Source organism: Cebidichthys violaceus, unplaced genomic scaffold (genome assembly GCF_023349555.1).
Source record: "Cebidichthys violaceus isolate CVI_PGR_0920_01 unplaced genomic scaffold, fCebVio1.0.p SCAF_40, whole genome shotgun sequence".
Lineage (NCBI taxonomy): Eukaryota > Metazoa > Chordata > Actinopteri > Perciformes > Stichaeidae > Cebidichthys > Cebidichthys violaceus.
Window position 1 is genome coordinate 1,833,094 of NW_027176595.1, and position 26,612 is coordinate 1,859,705.

At 43.1% G+C, this 26,612-nt stretch overlaps 1 protein-coding gene across 5 annotated transcripts; it reads left to right on the forward strand.

The window, feature by feature from the left end:
- The first annotated feature begins 204 nt into the window (after positions 1-204).
- Positions 205-26,258, forward strand: rhbdf1a (rhomboid 5 homolog 1a (Drosophila)). Of its 5 annotated transcripts, none has more exons than XM_068728080.1 (19): positions 205-564; positions 17,410-17,554; positions 17,658-17,797; positions 18,381-18,488; positions 19,833-20,046; positions 20,361-20,567; positions 20,809-20,931; positions 21,058-21,221; positions 21,911-22,162; positions 22,243-22,354; positions 22,471-22,545; positions 22,661-22,822; positions 22,932-23,032; positions 23,120-23,183; positions 23,485-23,579; positions 23,694-23,769; positions 24,000-24,100; positions 24,893-25,046; positions 25,240-26,258. In XM_068728080.1, exons 2-19 carry the CDS (start codon positions 17,438-17,440, stop codon positions 25,657-25,659), a joined length of 2,685 nt encoding a protein of 894 aa, XP_068584181.1. In that variant the 5' UTR covers positions 205-564; positions 17,410-17,437; the 3' UTR covers positions 25,660-26,258. The 5 variants fall into 5 exon arrangements, with proteins under 5 accessions (XP_068584181.1, XP_068584183.1, XP_068584184.1 ...); XM_068728082.1 differs by having other exon boundaries at positions 18,384-18,488; XM_068728083.1 differs by having other exon boundaries at positions 18,387-18,488.
- The last annotated feature ends 354 nt before the right edge of the window (positions 26,259-26,612 follow it).

Genomic DNA, 26,612 nt, shown 5'->3' on the forward strand with positions numbered 1-26,612 from the left:
GATATTTTTTTGAAGAGAATCAGTGTTGATGGAGAGAGTTAAACCCGGGTTCAGACCCCGGACCCCACTCTGACTTGAGGATATCGCTTAGTCACCGCCTTTCACCGGGAGAAGCAGCGCCTCCCTGTGTACACACCGATTGGTTGGTGATCTTGACGGGCTTGCCCGCTCCACAGACCGTCTCCAGTCCAGGGCGGGGCTGACTCTCCGTCAAACTGAATTAGGCTACAACCGGCGGAAGAAAACTTACCCCGGGTCGATTCATGGAGCAGTGTGGGAATGCTCTGTCTGTAGGTGGGAAGCAGAGAACCGGACGGCAGCGACATTTCGGTAACGCCACCCTGGACTGCCTCTGCCGGTGTGATCAAGAGTGACCTGATTTAATACCACGGCACCGGGCTTGGCTTAAAAACATCTGCGGGGTGGGAAAAGAAGCGCGTTTATTCCTGCGCCTCTATCAGGATGATGTGACAAATCATCTCATCTGCTGCCTGGGGAAAAAATTAATCTGTGTAACCGGATTTTTTTCACTGCTGGTGATCATCTGAGCTGGTTGTTATAAGGGTAAGTTGTGTCATTATTGACCGTCTCCTGTGGTCGCCCATACGGAAGGCAGGCAGCAGCCGGAGGAAGCGCTCACGCGTCGTGATCGGTCGCGATCGAGGAGGATAAACGAGCTTATATTAGTCGATTGAATTGCTGGTCAATTGGTCAAAATGGGAAAAGTTCATATACAGGCTGGACATAGTAAGCAGAGGAACAGTTCGGTTACAGGATGCCATTTGTGCTGCTTGTAGGGGAGTTGTCATAGTGAAAAGGCTATTTAAAGTGCTCATGTAGTATAATTGGCTCTACCTTATAGGGCCCAATCACCTTTTTTATACAATTAAAAAAGTGAAATACCATACACGTTGAAGAAAAGGTTTAAGTGGAATGAATGAGGTGTGAACTGAGCCTCATGTCCGAAATGAGCCACAGGCTGAGAAACTAAATTACTTTCTTTTCTTATTTTAATAAAACTTGGCCAAAATTAGGGAGATATTACTTTAATTAGAACCACACTATATGAGCCGAAGGCTGGATGGTTTAATTTCAAGATCAGGCAACATGTTCTCATGTGGCTGGAGACTGATTGAAGATGGCTGGGCCTAATCGTAATGTTCTACTAAGGAATGCACCTAAATGTTGACTAATCATGCAACACACCATGCATAAAGTCACACCATGACCTCACTCATCCTTGTCATCCTCCTTCTCCTCCTCTTCCTCCTTCTCATCCTCCTCTTCCTTCTTCACTATCAGCATCACCATCATCTTCCTCAAAGGCAATCGTGTATGTTAATGCATTATTCGGTGACTTTGTTACGCACAAATGTTGCATAATTCATGGGGAAAATGTGCGTGAGCAGAGTGTGAGACAGCAGTTGCCTCTCATATCATCAGCAGTTGTACCCTTTGAACCTGAAAGCATGCATTATTTCTTCCTTAAAGCTTTGTTTTCTTCCAAACTTTGGCTTTCATGAGGAACTAACACATGGTGACTCATGGCAGGCAGTCACAAAAGGGCATAAATTCCATAAATCATTTGCATGGAGGGGTCACCTAAATTTCTAGATTTGACTCATCCGAGTTTGAGAGCTCCAGGACAGCAGCTCGCATGTGAACAAACTGCAAACTTGTTGACATCTGAAAGGTTACGCGCTCCGATGTCCTACAATACCTGGGCGGACTGAAGTGAAACCGTAGACGTACTGTATTAGAAACTGCTGAGTTATTTTGGCAGACAGGACATAGGAGCACATGGCCTGGTTTGTGTGCCTAGTGTTCCTGAAACCGTATCACATGGTGGGAGGGGGATCATGGCTCTGGGTGATGTAATCACACCAATAAAGCAGGGGCTTTGATGTGTGATAGTGGCAGTAGTGCTCATCCTCTGTATCTGCTCCAACTGGACCCCGTAGAGAGTATTCCCAGTGTGTGTGTGTGTGTGTGTGTGTGTGTGTGTGTTTGTGTGATTGGATGCTTATGTGGGTGCATGTGGGTACGTGATACTTGGGAGCTGTGAGTAGCTCTGCTGAGGCAGGTGGACCATCCAGGCTGGCCTGTGTTGACTGGCTGGTATGTGAGTTTTTCAGGGGGCTGCTGAGAGGGGGGCACACTGTAGTCATGCCTGCATGACTCATGGCGCGGTATCTGTCTGTCTGTCAGTCTGGCCAAGTGCTCAACTGCTTCAAGGTGTTACCTTCAAAAGAGCAACAGTGGGATTTGATATATGCTCAGTGCTGTTGTTATCAACCTTCATTCATTGCCATTCTTCAATAGGTATTTCTTTCCATACATCTCACAGCAGTCCACAATCCCACCATAGCGATGTTTTTCATGTGTGGCCTAATCACTTCAAGATGCTGCATCTACAAGCAGGGCACAGTTATTTAGCCCAGAATGTCCCTTTGTAGATCTGATGCTCTGTTGATGAGATGACGTAGTCTTCAGCAATAGATTTCCTGGAAGAAGCCCTCTAAAATCTGCCGGTTCCCAAACCTGGGTGTGCTCCCTGTGATTGTTGGTCGCTTTCTTCCGTCTCTGGACAGACCTCGCTCTGAGTTCAGGCTAAGTGAGCGTCACTGGGCTGAACAGTCCCATGTGTACTGAGCACATGCTTCTCTAGATAACCTCAGGCTGTTTCTCAAACAAACACATCTGTATCACAAGTTGAAAGTTTGATCACTTGAGAATCCTGTGTTACAGGCGACGGCTCACATGAACTGAAAGCAGACGCAGGGCGGCCCGGCTATGTCAACAAAGCAAGGAGAAGCTCGAATTAAAACATACAGAGGGAAGGTAGACAGGTAGACATTATTCCACTATATCTTCACATATATATTGTTTGTTGCTGTATTAATGCTGTGAATCCCATATATTGCACCTTGCAACATTTCCCATGTTCACATTCTGTTGAACCCTGACAGGACGCTAAGTTCCCTGTAGCAGCTTCTAAAATCCACCCTATACAATACAATCACTCAATATTATATATTCTGTATGTCCTTATTTTAGAATTCCCACTCTTCAGTGAGCCTAAATGACTCTTACTTTGAGGAAATATATAAAAACACAAGACACCACGCGCAGGGAATCATCATAAAATGTTTCTTATTTTATACTTGCTTTGCAAAAATTCAGCTCAAGATATGTAGTAACTTTGGAAACTTTTTGGCTACTTCACTTTAAATTAAATTAAATTCCTGAAGGTTCATACAGTGCTTCCAGTCCACTAGGGATCGACCTACTCCCTGTGAGTGTATAGTGTAGAAGTGAATTAGAGCTGAATTACATATTTCTGTGAGACTGTCATGTGTCTGTCATCACAGGCAACTTTGTGTGAAAACTGCTACAGTGAAGATTGCCTCCTGAGTTGATTTTGTGAACGTGGGGCACGGCAGCAGTGTCTGGAGAGGTCAAACATGTTAACCGACTCGTTCTGCTACTTTGGAGACAATACACATGCTTTCCTGCTAAATATATTGGTTACAACTGTTCCCACAACCGAGCTCAAACAGACATCAGCTTAAAAGGCATGTCTGGTATGTTTTAACAGGGGATTGATGGTGAGAGAGCCCACAGGCAGTGTTTGATCTCATTCTCGCCGTGCTCGCTCAGCTCGTACCTTTCTGACTTTGATCTGGATACGGTTCTGACTATGTTGTCAGGAGCAGGAACAGTGATTTGTCTCGCATGTCAAATAATGTGGTATTTGTGGAAAAACAGAAATCGTGTTGTGTCTCTAGTGTCTGTCCTGCCTACACAATAAGGAATGTTAGCAGGAAAAAAAACAATCTTTATATCGGTGGGGTGCATTTGGTTTTAATTAAACAGGAAGTGTGGTGTTTGTTGCTCGTACAGATCATCATCCTATGGCTGCTTGTTTGCTTGCCTTCTTCCGCTGTTGACGTCTCGGTTGTGTGACTCACAGCCGTTGCATTCGACTGTTCCCATCCTATGACATCTGTGCGGTGGCATGATGCAGCGGCAGCCATGACGGTGAAGTCAGTTGTGATGTAATGCTATAATACAGCGTGGCTATTTCAGGTCTACCTCTGAGCCTCCGAGGCCTCCTCCGTCTGCCGGCATGCCACCCTGCCCTTCTCTCAGTCAGCACCTCATCTGTCATGAGCCAGACAGTCATACATGAACCAGCATTCACAGAATTTACTAGAAACCTTTGATGCACAGGTTTGGAGAAAATTTGGAGGCGTTACTAAATTGAAAGTACAGGTTACTATGAATTGTTTTTACAGTTATTTGGTTGAGGCCAACATTAGGCTGCAGCAGAGATGAAAACATCTAATTTCGGGTCTGTAGTTACAGGGTGTTTTCGTTCCCGTAGCTTCTGTTCTCACTGACACGGTGTCTGAGGCTGGTTAACCTCAGGACAATGCTCATTTTCAGGGCTGTGGGAATTTTTTTTTCCCAGAAGGCTGGCACTCATAGACAAACTGCAGTGGCTCCTTGAACTTTGATCTTCTTCTTCATGCGTGAAGAGCTCTCTGAGGGCGTATCCGCAGATAACCCAATAAATATTTTACTTTACCCGGTGCCTCGAGACAGAAATATATATGTAAGCTATGTTGCAATTGCGTCGTCTTACCTGGGTGAAATGCCTTGATCGAGGGTTTTGTTTCAAAGCTCACACAAGCTTTAGTGATATAACTTGATGGTTAACTTTAAAAAAATCTGTGCAGTATCCTTGTTAGAAATGGCCTTAGTTTTGTGCTGATGACTGTTATTATGACTTTGGTTTTTGACTGCCCATTGGAGAGGAGAGAGTCCTGCTTGAATTAAACAACTGCATACTAAGACAAGTGCAAGTTATGCAAGATGAGGATATGCACCAGGGATTTTTTTTTTTAAATCTGGCAACCCAAAAGTTGTTGTTGGTGTGTTGTCATTGATAAATTATTTCATCCATATTCACAATATATTTGCGTTACAACTTGTAAAACTTTACTACACGGAAGAGTTGGACTGACCAGAACTTAATATTCAAAATACAGAAGGAAAATGTTGTTAATCTTCATTGGAGACATGGAGGCATGCAGCACAAGCCTTACATGTTGTAATGTTGTCGTTTACTTTTTCTCATATCATTGTCCGGCTGGAGGACCAACTCAAGGAACACCCTGACTGATACAGTATGCCAGCACTGTTACAGCAGCGATGAGGGTGCAGTTTTAAATAGGATAACCCCCCCCCCCCCCCCCCCTTCCCAGATCGTTGGCAATGTCTGTCGTCATACCCAGAGGCTGTGAATCCTCATTGTGTACCAGACTGCTAAACTCAAGTTGACTGTTCCCTCTATAGAGCTGCACACACACACACACACACAGTTATATCTGGACCGTTTCAACAGTCCCACCAACATCACATACCATGCACCAAACTCATTCCAGCAGCTTTCCCAGAAATGAGGGTGTGTTTTGGATTCCTCTGTGACTTTTCTTTTACTGGCTTTTTTCGGAAGAGGTGGATCTTAGTCGGTTTGAATGCTCTTTTCTGTTGAATGAACATGAACCATCAAATGTGGAAATATGAGTGCTGAGAGATCGCTAAAGTGTGCCCATGGTGCATCTTCTCAAGTCTCATATTTTTTTAATTTTTTTTATTCAAATAGATTTTGGTAAATCTGTTGGACTGTGCTCAATGTTTGTCAGTCAGACGGACTGACATGGAATCAAGCCAGGCGTCGTTGGCATATTTGAACATGTACCTGATTCTGTAACGCTCAACTTTCCTTTTTTTACGGCCTCTGCTTCTCTTCACTCCCGTGCCAAGTTTCCCTTCCATTTGCCAGTTGACAGAGCTTGTAATGTCGCGTGCCAGGGAAAATGATGTAAAGCCTCTCATTTATGGTGCCCAGTTGATCACGCCCAGTTATAGTGAAGGCATCACGCTAGAAGACTAATATGTGGTGAAGCATATTCTCTTAGAAACAAATATGAACAGTTATACAAATCAAAAGTAATTTATTCCTGGAGGCTGTCGGAGTTTGTACTCCCACTCAGGGAGAGTTTCTTTTCTTGTTGTTGTTTCACTTCTTTCAACTTGTCTGAATTAGACATTCTGTCTCCTCACCAATATCACGCTTCCCGATCATTTGTCGCTGCTGCGTCACAACATTTGCTTTTTGTCAAACCCGTGAGCAGACAAAGGAAGCATCCCTACATGTGTGCCCTGTGACCTGAGCGGTGAACAGACTTTATTTCCATAAAATGGAGTCTGTGTGTTTTCTTAAGTTAAATCAGGATTGAGGAGGCCTCCCCCGTCACTGGAGCTGCGACTGTCCCAGAGGACCTGCCCCAGCCTTCCCAGTTTTCCTGTGCATTTGTAGGGAGTTTTCCACTGATCTCTTGGCCAAGCTGCATGGCTTCATTCTTCCTCCTTCCTCTCCCCCATCATCCTCACTTTTACATCTCCCTGATCCCAGCTCAGAGACCCTGGCCTCAGCTCTGGGTGTTCCCTTGAGATCCTCCTCACTTCCTCACAGTAGCCTTTATCAGAGTCTGGGGAATCTCTGGAAGAGACTTTCAGTTATTTCACCCTTGAGTCTAAAAATATTCAATTGTGTAGGAAAAAGACAAAATTGTAAAAATACTTTTGCTGCTTATATGAATTGGTGCATCTAATGCAACCAGTATGAATCCCGTGCTATTAAAACCACATGATTACCATGTAGAGAGTAACACGTGGATGTGTGAATGTTCTTTCTCATCTGAAAGGTTTTTCTGTGAACTGTCTTTTGAAAACCATTTATAGGAAGGCCACTGCCGTGATGAATGATTCTCACTGGCTTTGACGCCCACATCTCACCTCACATTTATCTGAATCATTGCTCCACAATTTACATTGTTCACGCTTGTTCACAGCCTCTGCCAAATACACATTGTGACGCACATTTGTGTCCCACAACAGTGACTGAGTGACCGTCAGACCCACAGATTTCTGATGTGGAGTAAATTTGAAGGAGATTTTAGTGAAGTACATTTTACTCCTTTTTGAGCAGAGGGGATGTTGTAGTGGATGGATGTGGGAGTGATGTGTGTGCTCTTCACCCCACATCCAGCGCTGGGAACTACATTCTGTAGTTGTGGGTAAGCACGTATCCGTTGGTCAAACTACTTTATCTTCTTTAAGTCATTCTCAATCAGATACACTTTGTGTGTGTGTACATTATTTTAATGATGGCTCTTTGCCTCTTCTGATTTTCTTTCATCCACATATTTGCTCCTGTATCAGATGAAAGAGATATAAATGTGGTAGCTTTATTAAAATGACCTAGTTGTTGTGTGGAACAAAAATGTTTCCCCCCCCCTCCAGTCCAGAGGGAAAATCAAAAGACTGAATCGGTCTCTGGGGCTGGTGCCTCTGCAAAAATGAAATCCTCCTACCTGTGACAGAATCAAGTGTGTACCGTCATCCAAACAGAAACTCTGGCTCTATGTGACAGTTGATGTGTTTTGGTGCAGAAGTATGCTGCTGGCACCAACAACCTCAATTTATATTCCCTGTCCTTCACCTGACTGTGAACTCAGGCTACACACCTACACATACACACATACACACTCATAGACACACGTACACATACACACTCATAGACACACATGCTCCCTCGCCCACATGTGTACATATATTCACAACCTGCAGTGGTGAAAAATCAATGCAGTCAATCATTTGTACTTTTATCTCACATCCTTAATATGGATGTTCCTCCTCACTTGTTGATCCAGATTCACTTTAGTGTGCTTATTGAGACTTTCAGCAGCGATTGTGAACATGGAAGGCCAACAGCTAATGAAAACTTGCTCCATGGTCTTTGACCAATTTAGAAAAAAACTAACAAATCTTAAAGTCCAGTTTTATTATTATTGCTAATTATAATTATTGCTAATTGCTAATTATTGCTAATTAGTATATTTTCTCCAAAGAAGTTATATTTTAATCCTCAAATCCCGAAGAAATGAAGAGTTCATTTTCACTGAGAGTAATTTGATTTGGAAGTGGACTGTTTTGGAAAATTTAATTTGACATTTTGTTGACCTCTTAAGACCTTTGTCATCATGTTGTGGATTATTACACTGGTATAATTCAATAAGAATTCAGTTAACCAATCATTCCCTATCGCTTTTGGAAACCCCTTTAAGTGCCTTTGAGTTGACTTTATAGAGCTCTGTGTCATGAAAGACCAGCCTCCCTTCTCTCCTCTGCTTGAATCCATGCTAATCAGGCTGATTCCCATTGTGCCAGTGATACAGGCCACACTTCATCTGCTCTCTTTAATAGACGTGTCAGCTTCAATGTCACACTGCACTGAGATCTCACTATCACTCTCTGCTCTAGGCCGGAGTGGGCGGCCGTTCTGACTCAAGCAGGGCCTATTATTTTCTGCGTGCGGCGATGATGCTTCACTGTGACCAGCGATGGGATGTGTATGTTTACATATGCAGTGCGGATGTGTTCCTGTGCATGTATGTTGTTTCCGTGGTTGTGTTGACCGGACAGGCAGAATGCTCCCGGTCTGCAGTGTGTTTCCTGCCTTCGGTTTGCACTTCTCCCCCCTCCTCTACTCTGCTCTGCACTTCCTTCCTTCCAGCACTCCTCTGTAAAATAAGCACCTCTCTCCGTGCTGGTGGTCTCCATCAGAGGATGTGAGATGACAGAGCTGATGGCTCTCCTTTTGTATTTTGAATCCCGTTGATTGATTCGAGCACAAAGATGAACCTAAACAGTTGTGATAGTAGCATGTCGGTGTGTGCCGTCTTTTCTCTGTCCCCTTGGATGTAGCTTTTGTCAATTAACCGTACAAATACAACGTCTCTGCTAAACCACACTGGAGTCAACTCGTCTTGCCTGAGTAATTATTTTAGCTGTAAATTTGCTTAGTGCGGCGTTTCAATTGATGGAGGAATGAAAACTTCAGCCTGCTTTTGCTTTTTGTGACTACGATCGGGCTGCTCAATGACCCTTGTTCAGCCCAGTTCACATTAGGCCGCACAATGCAGCCTTTTGTAGGCCTGATTCAGGCTGATATCATGCTGGAAACTATTTAGATGGGGATCACATGTTGTTAGGGCACACTGTTTCTGAGATTCTCCTCTTACTCACTTAAAGAGAGAATGTCAAACCTCCCAAAGACAATGAGGGGATTGTTTGTACTCTCAGGACGCTTTTGGGAGGACCAGGCGCTGCAAGAAAGATGGCTTACTTCCCTTTGTTGTGTGAAGCTTCTTCCCTTAGATAAGCTGTTGCGTCAAACCAGGACAGATCAATGGACGAGAAATCACCTTGTCAGATAGTTTGATGCTCATGTTATTGATCTCCTGATTATGTTGAGTAGTGCAAATAGAGATCTTTAAAATATACATCTTTGACAAGGGCTGTACTCCAAGATGAGAATGTTGGTCTGGTTTGACAGCCCTCGTCTAATATGGAAATTAAATAAGGAAATGAAAATATTTCAATGCTTTGGAAATAGCATTGAGATTTATGAGTCTCCATGCCATTTTAAATTGAATGAATTGCATTATTATCATTCATTGCTTGCAATATGCAAACAGAATCTTAGCTTAATCTAATTGCTTCTCATCCCTCTCAACCCGTTGCTCAGAACAAACAATAGCATCAACCATGTGACGTGTGGGTTCATTGCAGCCACATTTTTATTTGGACACTGTCGCTGTTGCTTTGAACATGTACCACAGTTCTCTGTTAGCCTCTGGGATGAGGTCAGAGTATCACAGTCTTGTTGAATTTCACTAACTGATTTGTACGGTAGGTCTCAGGGGTTGCTGGATTTTCCCACTTTGTGTTAGGCAGTACAGCTGGAGATACAGTAAGTTGAAGATAAGCTCTTACGGTAAACAAAGAGGTTTCAGGTTTGGCAGCCAAAAATGAACTGCTTATCAACTGCTTTATCCCAAAGTGGTGAAGGCCGTTTCACTGTGGGCTGCTTCAACAGGGTGTTACCTGATTTAACTGAAGTGGTCATGGAATATTCACACAGCTCCCTTGTTGTTGTATTTAACCGTATTTAGCTGTCTTGGCCTGTGAGGTAGATGTTGCCCACGCCGAGGGAGTTTTTACTGTCAGCTTCTTCCTCAAGATCAGAGGCACAACCACAGCTCCGGACTGAGACATTACACAGATTTACTAAGTGAGCTTCATTTTTCCACTGAAGTGAAGACAGGCCCATACTATCGGTTGTGAGCTGGACCAGGTCCGTTAACAATCCTGAGAACCAAGATGCTGCAGCTAAGGGGGCTGTGCACAGCCGCTCCAATAGCAAGTATGTAGTAAATAATTCACTGCAGGACTACTTATTACTAAATAATTCAAGTGTTGAATTAGTCACGCATGTAATAATTTTTCACCTGTACAGCAAAAAGGAGGAAAAGTTTGTGCTAAGCAGAGCTGATATTAAGTTGGCTGATGTTTGTGAACACACTGAGATTAAAGAAATTGTATATATTCGTTCCTTTGTACTCTTTAACACACCTCACATCTCCTTCATATTGATTTCCTGTGCAGGATATTGCTGCACATTGAAAGGCTGGATTTTGTGCCGATAAAATAACCAAGCGCAATTTTCAAGGACCTGCATTCGCCTGGCAATATGTAAGGCTTTGTAGAGGAAGACGGGAAGCGGAGCAGTCCGTGCGATGGTGAATACAGATATTGCTTCTGGTGGTTATTTCTTGACACTGAGAAAAATGAATGCATCCAGTTCCATAAAAGTAGTTTGATCTGCACATCTTTGAGAGGTGTGCTCTTTATTTTTTCACAGAAAACAGCCCACTGCCTAGAGATCTAGAGCAGGATGTTTTTCATGTTGGTCTACAGTTTCATCCAGACGTACATTTGCAGTTGAGCTCTATAAATACACCACATGCACACAGCCCGCTGTTAGGAGGCCATTTATACTTTCATGAGCTATTCATATCTCTGGCACTCTATCCTGTCATTTAGTAAACACTGTTATGACAGTAAGGGGGCCTTGCAATGGACCCGATACAGATCTGTCACTCCAGAGTGAAACCACTGAGAGTTAGAGGTTAAGTCTTCATTGTAAAATCCCACCGAGTGCTGACAGCCTGAGCTAAAGATCTGTGAAAAACATTGGAAAAGGCATGAGTTTCTCCACCCTTCTTGGCTGGGCAGCCGTGCCCACCCTCAACCACCCACCTTGCAGTAGCAGCAGCCCCGCCCGCCCTCCATGCCTGCCCCTCAGATAGCTGTGACATTTGATCTCAGGGTCAGCTGCGACGGATATTTCTGCTGTGTCTCTCTGTGTGTGTGTTTTTTAATGTAGTAAGGTGGCTTGGTGTGACAGCCTGTCACATGTCACTAGGGTCAATTCAGATGACTGCAGCTTTACTGGTGCTCAGTTTCACTTCACTCTCTGGCCCGCGGCTGTATTTTGCCAAGTATTTTCTTCCTCGTAAAATAGGCAGAAAGAGAGAGGCTTTAAGCCTGGACTTTGGATAGCTCAATTTTATTTTAGTTGAGGAGTGATGTGTGTGTAAGCCATGTGTTAAAGTCACATCGTTTTCATAGTCGCCAGAGTGGCCAGAAATGAAGACACACATCAGAGAAATGCTCTAATTGATCATATTGTAGATGTAACTCTGTATGCAAATATACTTTCACAACTGGTTATGTCATCTGGCATTAATGTCTGCTCTGCAGTATGACACGTTTATTTCAGTGCCTGTTTCTGTCTCGGTTTCTGTTCTCCTCACCCAAATTAAATATCGGTAGCTTTGTAGTTTTTTCAGCTTCTTAATTCAAAACCGGGCGGAAGCACAGTGTGCTATATAAAGATCAAAAGCATAGTTCTGCAATTAATGTGCAGATGGGCCTCAGATGCCTGTAGGACCTACAGAAGACACACGTCTGAAGTGTGAATTATTATTTTGATCGTCTATTAGGGGGAATTGCCAGATCTGTTGCTTCTTCATATTGTCTCCCACATGCTTCCACCCATTCACTAGAATGACTACGTGGTCATGAGTTTCTGCTCATCGTTATGAAATCCTCTTTCAGGGAACTACAGCTACTGTATATGAAGGTTGATTTCACAACAGTAGTTTTAAGTGTGTCTGATAGATGTTATTTCTTTTCAGAAAATATCTAATTTGCTTTGCATGTCTTCTTATATTGAGAAGAGGCTTTACCAAGAATGTTTCTAGTTATATTAGCGAGAGAATAACATAGGCAGAGTGACTGTCTGAATAGCCTTGTTTCCCTCCATTGTTTCCAGTGTCAAGCTTTGCCTCCAGCATGGAGTGAAACATAAGGAACAATGGATAGTAGGAGCATTTATAGTGAATGACTAACTGTTAGAGCATGGGGAAAACCAAACATAACCTGTTTGTGCCATTAGGCTTTAAGCAAGACAGCAATCTGCAACCTGCAATTGTAGCAACATCACTCGATATTAAAAAGCTTGCTAGTACACGGGAAATTGTTACGGTAACACTAAAATAATTATTTGAGCCAAAGTGGTCAAAATGTTGACCTGCAATGGACAAAGAAGCAGAAGCAACATGCAGGAAGAGAAAGAGGGTGAGCAGGAATCGAAGGCCTGGGGCCAGGAAGCGCTGCACCTCTCAAGAATGAGGTATCCGGCCTTCTCACTATCCAGATTAATGAGGTCATCCATCATGGCGACTGCCCGTGCATGCTAGGCAGCAATTCCTCCTACCTACTGTCCACCCTAACTTTATAATCTCTGTTGGGAGCAAGCAGGGCCCTACTTGGCCGGCCTCCTGAGGCTTTGTCAGCCTCAATGACACAGCTCTGTCAGCCACCCTCCCACCCTCAGCGTGGCTGCAGCTAGCCTGCCTCCTGTAGAGCAGCGCACAGCAGTAGAGTACACTCAGTACCCGGAAACCAGCCAGCTCCTGTCCATAATGGTTAGACTTCATGTGGTTTCCTTCTCTGCCATTTCAGCTTGGTTTAGTGCAGCCAGGGATCTTATGGAATGTGGGTATGGCATGCACTGAGATTCGAAATGGCTCCGGATAGAGAGGATTTAAAAAATATATTTTACAACACTATCTCAGAAATGTTTAATTCATAAATTGTTCTTCTAAAACGTGTGCTATGGTAGTGCCATGTGTACATTTGAGACCATGTGTTCGGTTTAAAAAGCTCTGTGTCCTCAATTTCTCTTTATGTACAATAGTGAGTAGCGACTGAAGATTTGAAATAAGGCAACTGCAGATTAGATGACGGATCCAATAAAAAAAAAAAAAAGAGGCCATGGCCAGATTACTATTTTATTTATGATGAATGTGAAACAGGAGGGCAATGCTCTCTTGCAAGCCTCTGCACATATTTAAAGTGTGAGAGCAGTTGGAGAAAGCTGGTTGTGTTGTGCACAATGAACAAGCACAAAATGAAGCTGTAGCACGGCCCCCACCCTCACTTTTTTTTTTTTGCTCCGGCTTGAATGCCTTCAAGGTGGCACTTAAGAGCTCCATCCACTGAGCCAGTCTTCTGTTTGTCTTTCAGCCTCACCTGTGGCAGCTGTTGTCATAAACCAGTGCCTTTTCTCTGCATGACTAGAGACCATTACCAAGTGATTATATTAAATGATGGCATGGAAAACATCATTGGGCTTTGAGTTTGTATGCAGACGGTATTACAATAGATCGCAGCTCCCCAGATGGAGAAGGAGAGTGCTGGTTATGCCTGTCAACCCCGCTCATTATGTTCTGCTGGACGTTCCTGCACCTGGAGAGACGTCAGCTTGTCCTCTGTGTTTTGTCCTACTGTCTGTTTTCCCCCGCCTAATGGTGAGAAGTGGCCTGTAGAAGCAATGTCAGCCCCATAATTAAAAATAATCCATGCAGGGTTGTCATGGGTCTTGTAATTGTGTAGGAAGTGTTAGTTTCTCACAAGGAGCAAACCACGGCAGGAAGCCAATCTTGCGAGGCACAGTGCAAAGTTATGGGTGTGGGTGTTTTCCCTCTTCAGATGTGAATCGTGAAGTAAAAACAAATCTTTTTTGAGAAACTAGATTAAATCATTGTGGTCTAAAGAATGTGTGCCTGAAATCAGTGCTGGGAATGTAAACACTGAAGGGAATTATTACACGCTCTGAATTGTTGCCATACAACATCTCAACCAGAAAAAAAGTACCATCACCTTGAGAGTGAGATAAGACATTGTTGTGCAGTTGATCAGGTTGAATGAATTCAATAGGATAGTCTTGTCTCAGAAAGGCATTACCTTACAACTGAATTTCTTTAACCGTCAAACTTGACCATGAACAGATAACATGCTCAAGGGAAGGCTAATCTTCCGGCCTGGATAATTGCCAAACGCAAAATTTAATCAACTCTCATTCCCCCAAGGGTATTTCTCCTTCTGAAGGACTTTCTGCCTATGAAGACCCATCTTTTTCAGACGGGGACCAGCCTTGAGTCTTACCTTCTCTGAGCAGTGATTTCTTATCACTCGATAAGAGAGATGACTGACATTTTGAGTGCTCCCTCACCGTGAGAAATGAGTCTGTGGCTGTCATAGCCATGCTTGCATCCGAGCAATGACTATGCCAACTGTTCCAGTTAAACTCCTCCTGAACACGAGTGGCAGGCCCATGCCAGCTCAGCTTCCATGTTGACTTTGGAGGAGGACGAGAGAGAAAGAGGGAGACGGACTTCCAAAGCACTTGGCTTAGCTGTCTGAGGAACGTTGGAGGTTTACCTTGGGCTGTGACCAAATGCTCCTACGGCCCACTGATCAGTGGGCTAATGGCAAACCATATCAATAGCTGCACGGCTTCATTAATGCAGTACGTTTTGCTGGCTTCTTCTGCAAGGCTCCTTTTACATGTCTGTGTATCTGGAATTATCAGAAAATCATGTTTGCTGCTGTGTGTGTGATACAGATGTTTAGTACTAAAGCTGTGAGACGTTTCAGTCACTCTCTCACTTCATTTGAATGGTTTGAATAGTTTGTGGGTTTAAGTGTCTGTGTGGGTTTAATCTGGCAAGCAAGTAGGCAGAAAGCATAAAGAAACTATCAAGCTGTAACGGCCTGTAAATAGCAATCACTCATACAGAGAACACATGCATATAAGGACAAGAGGAGTGGGAGACAGTAGGCAGGAAAAAAGCCTAAAGCAGATGGAGAAGCGCATAAACAATGTTGTTCAGTTCGCTTCCACCCATCCCTTCTACATTCTCTGGATGCAGAGCAGCATCAACGCATCAGTCAGGGCAAACTGAGTTACAGCAGGAGGAGCCCAAGCTTAAGCAATCAAACAATGTTTAGCATGGAGGAAAATTAGGTTCCCGCTTTGCCTGCTTTCAGTTCAGTCCCAGTCTGTTTCAATCTGCAACCCTGAAGCTGATGCCCCCTCCAGTCACTGATCTGCTCTACATCAGGAGCCCCGCTGATTGAGCTAATGGTGGAAGTAATTAAATGTCGGGTGTCCTAGCCAGGGGCAAGAGAGAGGGCTGTTGTGCACAAGCGGAGATACTGGATTTGCAGTTATGATTCTTCTCAGTGCATTTACAGACGGATTACTTTGCAGCCTTTCTTTAGTAATACAAAGAATAGAGTAGAGTGAAGCAGAATGTGTCACTTTACTGGTTTCCCACAGTCTCTGACTCTGCATCAGCCGGCTTTGGTCCAGTCTGCTTTGCCAATCTGGTATCACAGTCCAGACAATGTCACTGGAGGTCAGACGACATTCAATGTAAAATCCTAATAGGCCATAACCTTCCAGACTGACATTAAATGAAACATGAAAACCTTTTATAACAACTTACAATGCACACTGCTGTTTTATAAACGTCCCATCTAGTTTCTCTGCCTCTTGCAGCACGCTCAATAACTAAATTGTGGTAGAAATGTCACCGTATGATATAGTAAATACCATTGTGCTTCTGGGAACTGGTGGATTGAGTAATATCTGTCAGCGAGAGCTAGAGCATGTTTAAAAATTAACACATTGGTGATGACCCCTGCTGCCCTTAGTCTGAGGTTTTCCTCCCCTCTCTGCTGAGATCCACTGACAACACTTCCCATCATCACTTGGGCTGAAACAGAAGCCTGTGGTGCGGTGAAATGGCAATGGGAAGCAGATGTGGTCACTAAAAGCCGTGGATTTTTTTTCAAAGAGCTGAATCTGTAACAAGAGAAATAAGGATGTGACCTGCTCAAAGATCAAAACTCAAAGCCCCTGATGCAGCACAAAGACGTGTGTGACGATGACATCTTGTGAAACTAACTCATTTAAGGACGGGAAAACAGTTCTTGAAATTCATTTGGTTTTACAGCTCCTTAGCTGAGGAGACACCCTCTTTCGCAAGTTTACACATATGTGCTTTGCAAAAAAAGCAGTCATTATTTTGTACGCTCCGCCTGTCTGCTGAGTGAATGATTGCTTTTATCAATGATGAAAGCACGACTATGTAAACCCTTATTTATGCGGGATAATGCTTGATCATTTAAAGTGCAAATAATGCCTGTGTACTGAGGTAAATGAGCAGTTTTCTGTTGGAGTTTAGTAAACGACAGGAAATGAACCAGCAGGCTGAGAGAGTTGAGGTTAGATGGTGGGACAATAAAACGAGGGCCTGGTGATAACAAGGCTGCAGCTACAGACGCGCTGTCGGATGGTGAGGTTGACTGTGTGCCTCCTTTGGTCCACAGGCCTCGTTGTGGTAATGCATACATAGTCATTAGTCTCTGATAGATGTCTGCTGGATGCAGAGCAACTTTTAACCACCGAGAGGGATTCAATTTGATTTGAACTGTAGAATTAAGGAGCTCTTTTTAAGACTGCAAACTTTCCCAGTCTCCAGTACAATCTAGGGGTGGCCGTGGCTAAGTGGAGAGCAGGGCCGCCTTTCAATCAGAGGGTTCGATCCCCGGCTCCTGCTCCACTAGTCTCATGTCAATGTGTCCTTGAGCAAGACACTTAACCCCAAAATTGCTCCCGTAGCTGCATCTGTGGTGTGTAGATAGATACTGAATTGTAAGTCGCTTTGGATAAAAGCGTCTGCTAAATGACTGTAATGTAAAATCTTTTTTTTTTTTTTTTTTATAAATGGCTCTGTGAGCTGTTTTGGTGAAGGAGTACTCGGCTGTAGGCTGCTCTTAGTTGTTTCCTCTTTATTATCTATTGAACAGAATTCTGTGAACACGCATGTTTGAATCAAATAAGGGACCTTAGCGCTCTCTTGTGAAACAATTCCGAAGCGCAAGGTCATTGTGTCAAATATATTTATAAATGCACACAATTCCCCTTCAATTTTTGATTATGTGTTGTTACCTAAGACATGTGTTTCATTGAAACTCATAATAATAACATCATCTTCTCCTTCTCTGTCTGTGTAGCTGGCAGGCCTGGGGTGGGACAGAGAACATGGCTGAACCACGGCGGGAGAGCACCAGCAGCCTGCAGAGGAAAAAGCCTCCCTGGCTTAGACTGGACATTCCCACAGCTCAGATGTCACTAGACGAGCCTCCCACTTTTGTTCAGGTGTTCTTTCTCGCTGAATCCCCTTTTCGTTTTTTGTCACCTTTTGTCTTTTTTTTGTCATGTCTTGTGTTCACACTTCTCCTATACATCCTTTCCTGTATAGCCGGTGAAGAGGCAGGGGTTCCTGCGCAGCATCAGTATGCCAGTGGAGACCTCTCATCTCCAGTCACCACCCCGTGACCTTTTTGACACCCGGCGGCCTGTCTTACAACGCCAATCATCCATCACTCAAACCATAAAGAGGTAAACGCAGCTACCAATACACTGGATTTATATATTAACGTCTTGATATAAGTGTGTTGTAGCATGCTTCAAGTTTAGAACAGTGTTTCTCAACCTTTACCAGTCGTGACCTCCTGACCCCCTGAAATTTTCTCACGACCCCCTTGGGGGTTCTGACCCCACCGGTTGAGAACCACTGGATTATAAAATGAAGAACTAGCAGATTTTGCAGATTATAGAATGAAATGCTACAGCATGTAATATAAGCAGCACACACTTACATAATGGAGGATGTTAGCAGCCTGTGTCCCATGGCATGTAAAAAAAACTTTTCCATTTACCTTCAGTATTTCTGCTCTCCTTACCTTTTTCCAATTTGCTTGACTGTTTCTGTCATTTGCCTGATATTAACCTTCCTAATGTTCTAAATTTCAATGAAAACCAAGTCTAAACTTAACAGTCTGCTTTGCTCTCTCTGCATGAAGGCTACAGCACTGTCCAGCTGCACTTTTCCTTCTCACTGCCTGTTGTTGTCTTTTCTCTTTCCTTCTCCTTCCTTTTGTCCCTTCTCGCCACTCTCCGGCCCTGCTCTGCCTGGTCTCAGCAGCAGAAGGGTGCACTTTGAGCGGATTAACACGGTTCCCATTAAGGGGCAGCGGGCTGCTCGCCGCAGCATCAGGAAACACCATTCGCTCTCCAGAACCCTGCTCAGGTACGGCAGGAAGTCCCTCACAACACGGTAGAGGTGTCAGGGTCAGGGGTGTATACTCACTTATTTTCTATAGGAAAACAGTCCGTATGTTCAATATAGAACCATAATTCTGACATGATTTTGCCAATGTCACCTTTTAATTTTGAATTGTATTCACTTCACACCTCACAAGATTCACAATAACTGTTGTTTTACAGTCAGTCACCAGCTGTTGCAGCTGTGAGTCATAAGAGGACCTGAAACCGAAAGCTGTCCTTTTATGAATTCCCCTTTATTCAGAGTTGCAGGAATGACGTAGCCGGGTAGTGAGTGGGGCAAACAAACAGCATACATCACAATAAGTTGTTGCTTCTGAGTGGTACTTGTTTGTGGGCCAGTGTTTTAGGGCTGACATGCCATGTCTGAAGGCTTCTTTAGTGGACACTGATTAGATAAGCCTGCTGGGCTATAACTATGTTCAAACATACTCATAGAAATCAAGGTTAGCGAGGTTATGTCCACTGCTGCAATGAAAGACACACATATCTTAGATTACTAACTGTACAATCTTGTCACTGACACATATTTTGAGAGCAGAGGACCAGAAAACCAGCAAAACGTATTCGCTGATGGAAAGAGTGAGCTGAGCTAGTGAGAAATAGACTTTAACCGAACTTCACTGAACACTCACTCTGCAGCTGGTAATTAGTGTAGAAACAGCTAGCTTGCCTGAACTTTCCTTTGAAGATTGTTTCCACTTCCACTTCCTGCCCTCGGGGTGCAGTAACATTGTTTGCTCTGGTACTTATTAGGCTTCAACTTCAACAACGTGATTGCATGTATATTCATCAACTGTTGGTGGAATGGGAGTAGAGTAGGACACAATTAAAATCTCAGAAGACTCCCCTCTTCTCCGTTAATTGGATTTGCTGTCTGCTTGTCAATTAAAATTAGAATAAAAATAAATTGGCTCATATTTGCCGCATCCAATTCTAGTATATCCCTCTCTTGCTCACATTCTTTGAACCTGTAGACTTTGTGACTCTCCACCATGCATTCAGTGTCTGTGTAACTGTCTTTTCCGGTGTGTCTGGACATAAACATGCCCAGGCTTGTTCCCTCTACTGTATCTATTACTTGCACTATCTAGGGCAATTTCCTTCATCCCAGGAAGTGCAGTCTTGTCAGTCCCACGCATGTTTGGTGATCCATTCCTCCACATACGGGGCTCTTAAGAGGGTCATCATTGAGTGCCCTTACACCTCAAGTTTCACCATGCCAGATAGCATCTCTCCATGAAAAGTGAAGCAGGTGTGCTGTGAGTTTTGTGACCCAGAGCTGAAAGGTCAGTGTTTGTGCTGTTAGGGGAACAGCAGACTGGTTTGGGGTCAGTAAGGATGGCGATGCCACCCAGAAGTGGCAGCGGAAAAGCCTGCGCCACTGCAGCCTGCGCTACGGAAAGCTGAAACCACAGGTGATACGAGAGATGGATCTGCCCAGCCAGGACAACATCTCCTTAACCAGCACGGAAACCCCGCCTCCTCTCTATGTCCCCTCCTCACAATATGGCATGCAAAAGGTAAAGGAACATATGGGTTGCTTTTCTTAATGCTGTTCTTATTTGAATCCATATTTCTTTATGAAAATGTGTCATGCAGATGGTAGAAAATCATGTACGTTAACATGAAAAAAATAAACAAACAAATTAGAGGGTTCTTGTATATCAACTGGGACCTAAACTTGGCACACAGGTGCATTATGACCAAAAATTCTCCTTACTTTGAGCATTGCTTTTGTGTTAAATTGATATTATTAGGTCAAATATGTCTCTGTCTTGATAATTCATTGTGCGGCTCTTTCTAACTGCCTTTTGCTGAACCCATTGGTCTCCAGATTGTGGACCCATTGGCACGAGGACGAGCCTTTCGTATGGTGGAGGAGGTGGATGGCTACAGCGTGCCTCAGACCCCCATCACCCCTGGAGCTGCGTCGCTCTGTTCCTTCACTAGCTCCCGCTCAGGTCTCAACCGACTGCCTCGTCGACGAAAGAGGGAGTCTGTGGCAAAGATGAGCTTCAGGGCGGCAGCAGCGCTGGTCAAGGTGAATGAGAGGGATGAGATCCACTTAACAGATTAAATATGCATCTGTACAATGCTTTCAAAAAATAACATAAATATATATATATAAATATATAATTTTCTTTGATACACATATTCTCACATAACAGGAGAATATGTGTACCAAAACTCTGTCCATGTTCCTTTCTGTATGTTATTGGACTTTATTGGTAACTGGATGTGACGGCTCTTAATGCACATGTTTGTGTGTGTTTCTGTCTCAGGGGCGCTCAATACGGGAGAACACTCTAAAGCGGGCCCAAAGACGCAGCTTCACCCCCGCCAGCTTCATGGAGGAGGACATGATTGACTTTCCTGATGAACTGGACACGTCGTTCTTTGCCAGAGTAAGACAGGAAAAACAGCAATGTTGTTGTGTTGCCTTTACTGTGCAAACATGTTTATCTACAATTGAATAATAATTCTCATTTAAATAAAACAACTCTATTTTCTTTCCACAATGTTCTTTCTAGGATATTATGATGCAAGAGGAGTTGTCTACATACGCAGACGAGGTGTTTGAGTCGCCGTCTGAGGCGGCCATGAAAGACGCAGAGCCCAGCAGCAAGAACGACGAGACCGAGCTGACGGGCAGCGCCCTCGATAAGTCGGAGCTGGAAAGAAGTCATCTCATGCTGTAAGCAACTGTGGCCACCGAGTTAACCATTCAGACTGTACTGATACCATCATTTAAAAAATAATGATTAACACAATCCATGTTACTGAGAGTTGCACTAAATGTCAAACCAACAGTAACTGTACAATATAAAGTGATTTGGTAAAAGAAGAAAGAAGAAAAGATGGTTGTTTTTTGTATTTGATATGTACCATGTGTGTGTATGTATGTATGTATGTATGTATGTATGCATATACACATACATATATGTATATATATATATATATATATGTGTATATATATATATATATACATATACATGTGTATATATATATATATATATGTATATATATACGTATATATGTATATATATGTATGTATATATATATATGTATATGTATGTATATATATATGTATATATATATATGTATATATATATATATATATATATGTATATATATATATGTATGTGTATGTATATATATATATATATATGTATATATATATATGTATATATATATGTATGTGTATATGCATACCTCTCCAAAGGTCTGGAGAGGTATGCATATACACATACGCATATGCACTCACTAGAGCTGAGTTTTTTTCAGCTCTAGTGAAAACCAATCTGACAAAAACATGTAATTATTGATCTGTTGATGCTATAGCCAGATAATGCAGAAGTGTCGTCTCCTCTGTTACCTCTCCAGACCTTTGGAGCGAGGGTGGCGCAAAGCCAAAGAAGGAACACCAGGACCACCAAAGGTGCCCTTGCGTCAGGAGGTGGTGAGCGTTACCGGGCAGCGGCGTGGCCAGCGCATCGTTGTACCTGTCAAGAAGCTTTTTGCCCGAGAGAAGAGGCCTTATGGATTGGGCATGGTAGGGAAGCTCACAAACCGCACATACCGCAAGCGCATTGACAGCTACGTCAAGAGGCAGATCGAGGACATGGATGACCACAGGTACTGCACCTCTTCATAGATCTGACTTATAGTGTTTTCCCTCTTTTTTTTTTTAAATGTATACGCTCTATCTCCTCTAGGCCTTTTTTTACATACTGGATCACCGTTGTCCATTTGCTCATCACTATCTTGGCTGTATGCATCTATGGTATTGCACCAGTGGGCTTTTCCCAGCATGAGACAGTTGATTCTGTGAGTAACGGCTCAGTTGTGATGATTTGTTAACACACTTTCACAATATTTTCATCTCATTGTGACTCCTCTCATATTGATTGTACTCTTTGTGATTTGTATGTCTTCTGACATAGGTTTTAAGAAACAAAGGTGTGTATGAAAATGTCAAGTTTGTACAGCAGGAGAACTTTTGGATTGGGCCGGGGTCGGTGAGCACTCTTCTCTTGATAGAAGAATACAAGCAATAATCATGTGTAAATGTCTTTAAATATATACTGTATTTTAGATGTGGTTTTTTTCCCCCCTTTATCTATGCATTGCTAGGAAGCTCTTATCCACTTGGGGGCCAAATTCTCTCCATGCATGCGGCAGGACAAACAGGTGCATGATCTTATCAGGGAAAAGAGAGCTATCGAACGCAACTCTGCCTGCTGTGTGCGCAACGATCGCTCCGGCTGCGTCCAAACCTCAGAGGAGGAGTGCTCGGTCTGTAAACAAGCCCAGTTCTTATTTGTGTTCCTTGACCTTTTATAATTTCACCACAGACAAACGCGGTGAGAAGTTCTAACCCCATCTTTTGTGGCTTTATTTCTAGAGTACTCTAGCTGTGTGGGTAAAGTGGCCGAGGCATTCCAGCACTCCCCAGTTACATGGTAAAGACAGACAATATGGCTCTGTGTGTCATCAGGATCCCAGGTAAGATACACTAGTAGTTCTTTCATCGCACATTATAAATGAACTGATACTGGCTGGTAAATATAATGTGTGTTTCTCTCTCTGCAGGATATGTCTCGAGCCTGCCTCAGTATCACCTCATGAATGGCCTGATGACATCAGCAAGTGGCCGGTAAGTGCAGTGAAACTGTGTGTGAAAAGTTAAAGCTGATCACTCACATATGATCTGACCTTGATGAAATGCTCGGGGGAATTAATTATATTTGCTCTTGTAATTGTTCTTTCGTAATCATAGAATATCTCTTCATTACCCTCTCAACAAAACACACAAGTTTAGGGCTTGGAACAAGTAAAAATGTGATATTTTCATTTTGATGAATCTTGGAAGAATATAACATTTTGGCACTGATGAAGATTTAATACTTAAATTCGCTGCTGAAAAAAATTGAAAATAATACTGCTTTGGCTTTTAGATTTGTACCAGGTACAACACAGGGAACCACACCAACCTGCCTCATATAGACTGTACCATCACAGGCCGACCATGCTGCATTGGAACCAAAGGGAGGTGAGGAGAGCTGATGTACCTATGATGAACAATTTAACCTGGACTGGTAGAAAACATGATTAAAAAAACATGACTAGTTTACTAATTTATTAATTGCTGCTATTTGTCTTGGAGGTGTGAAATCACATCCCGGGAATATTGTGACTTCATGAACGGCTACTTTCACGAGGAGGCTACTCTCTGCTCTCAAGTAAGCAACTTCCTCCTTATTATACACAAATGAGACGTTTTATTTTCTCATGGGGAGAAGGTATTTAAGGGAAACTATTTTGCTCGGAGGAGAGCCGCTGAAATATGTCTGCAACACTTCTGAGCCGGTCTTCATTTGCATGTTATTTGTGATCTTTGATTGTCACATTAAAAGTATATTTATAACTGAGGGCCATTACCTAATATATGCTGTGCTACGTCTTTCTTCAGGTGCACTGCATGGACGATGTGTGTGGACTGTTGCCTTTCCTCAACCCTGAGATCCCAGATCAGTTTTACAGGCTCTGGCTCTCACTTTTCCTGCATGCTGGGTGAGTCAGAAGCTGTCAACAATTAGTTTTGCTTATTTTAAGATTGTATTTTATTTGGCTATTGTTGTATAATTTATGTTAAAAATAATCATTTAAATGTGTTTTTTTTGGTGCAAATATTTCAGCTACAAACATGAATCATATAAAAAAGCAAATATTACTAACTACGGTCAGCCTATCAGCCTATTCATCAGTCAAAACAAGGTACTGAAGTCAACTTTGTCTCAGCCTGGTACTAGATCAGTGTTTTCGAGGACTGTATGTGTTGTGCATATACAAGAAAATTGTCTCCAGCTGTCAGTAGCTCTCCTCTCATATCTGATATTACAACAAAACAAAGGATTAGAAAGATTGTCTTAATACAGATACTTAGGTGAAAGATGTATTCACTTGTAGCAGGGGTTGCTCTCATGTTAATTACATGCAGATGATTAAATTGCAGTTATGCACTGTGCATTTCAGACTGACAGCACTACTTTAGTGTAGTTCAGACCTGTCAGTCAGTCAGCACAAAGAGCTAACCTCACTGTTAAGAAGAGCAGGGCTTCATCCTCATGCTGTCTGTTATCTGTCTCCTGGGTAATTAAACAAAGTGCCCTCGGTACACGAACTCATTAAGCTTCAATGAGATAGAAACTGATTTTGTTGATGGGCAAAGTCATCGGTCTGCTGAGTGGTTTGCCTCGTCTGCACAGAGGATTTATCTTCTCAACACGTGCATCTTTTCTCACACACACACACACGTGTGACATTGGACACACGTGAGCACCTTGTCCATTTCCGTCCTCCCAGGATCCTTCACTGCCTGGTGTCGGTGGCTTTCCAGATGACCATCCTGAGGGACCTGGAGAAGCTGGCGGGCTGGCTGCGAATCTCAATCATTTACATTCTCAGTGGCATCACTGGCAACTTAGCTTCAGCCATCTTTTTGCCCTATAGAGCAGAGGTGATCAACACTTTAACACCCACAAAATATCAGTGCAGGACCATCGCAGTCGTATTATGTGTCAGAGAGTTCCCATTTAGGAGCTCATCAGGTTTACTAAGAACATCAAATAATGCTTTTAAATCACATTGTAAATGTTTGTGACCATGTTTTTGTAGGCTTACGCCCCCTCTCTGCTCTCTTTGTGTCCCAGGTGGGCCCAGCCGGCTCTCAGTTCGGGATCCTGGCCTGCCTGTTCGTGGAGTTGTTTCAGAGCTGGCAGATCCTTGCCCAGCCCTGGAGGGCCTTTACCAAGCTGCTGTGTGTGGTGCTCTTCCTCTTTGCCTTTGGGCTGCTGCCATGGATCGACAATTTTGCCCACATTTGTGGCTTCATCTCTGGCTTCTTCCTGTCCTTCGCCATCTTACCCTACATCAGTTTCGGCCGTATGGACTTGTACCGCAAACGCTGTCAGATCATTGTTTTCCTGCTGGTGTTTGTCGGGCTCTTTTCGGGCCTCGTGGTGCTCTTCTACGTCTACCCAATCAAGTGTGAATGGTGCGAGTTGCTAACCTGCATCCCCTTCACGGACAAATTCTGCGAGAAGTACGACCTCAACGCTCACCTCCACTGAAGTGTGAGCATAACAGGAAGGCATCGGGTCAAAAGATGTGGACTAACAGATGATTTCAGCCAGTCTGCCTCCACTCCCTGTGTGACTGGGGGACTGTCCCCTTCTCTATAAACAATGACAATATACTTGTGTTTTTTTACTCTGTTAGTATGAATACCTATGCCACTCATCTTAAACACTTCCTTTAATCACCTCCCTGTTCACCGGCAGTCATTATCACTCCTTCACTGTCCAGTGAAACAAAGGTATGGCACTTCTGAACCTCATCAATATTCCCAGCTGCCCTTTACACGTGAGGCAGGAATTCTAGAAGCCAGCGCTGGTACAGAGAGACATTCGCACTCCAGACATAGGTTTTATTATTCAGGCAACCTCATACAGAAGCAGGGACAAAAATCAAATATTGATACCGTTGGTGCCTTGTTGATAAATGTACCAACTACTGCCATATTTTTGTTACATCATACTGAGCACTCGAATGTTTTCTTTCATTTGTTTATTGCTTCTCAAGAAGTGATGATTGTTTTGAACATGGTAGTGTTTTAGCTACCTGTCTACTCACATGTAACTGAAAACGACAGTAAAAGAAATCTACAAATGAAAAAGGTCTGTGTCTTCCTCTCAATTACCACAAAATGCCTGTTGACGATTGTTTTATAGTTTATTCAAATTAAGCAACAAAGAAACAGCAAATATCTGCTACAAATATTCCATTGACAATCCAAGCGTTTGTAGTGGCTGCATGATCCGTATGTACATCCTCAAGTTACTGACTTTTACAGTAATGACACTGAATTCATCACACCTTTGTGATTTATATGGTTTATAAAAATAGAATAGTATTTACATCACATCTCTAGCATTCATTATTGCAGAAAATTGACAATTAATTGCCTCGATTACATTGGAAAGTGAATTGTAAATGATTTGATGAATTAATAATACAGTAATTG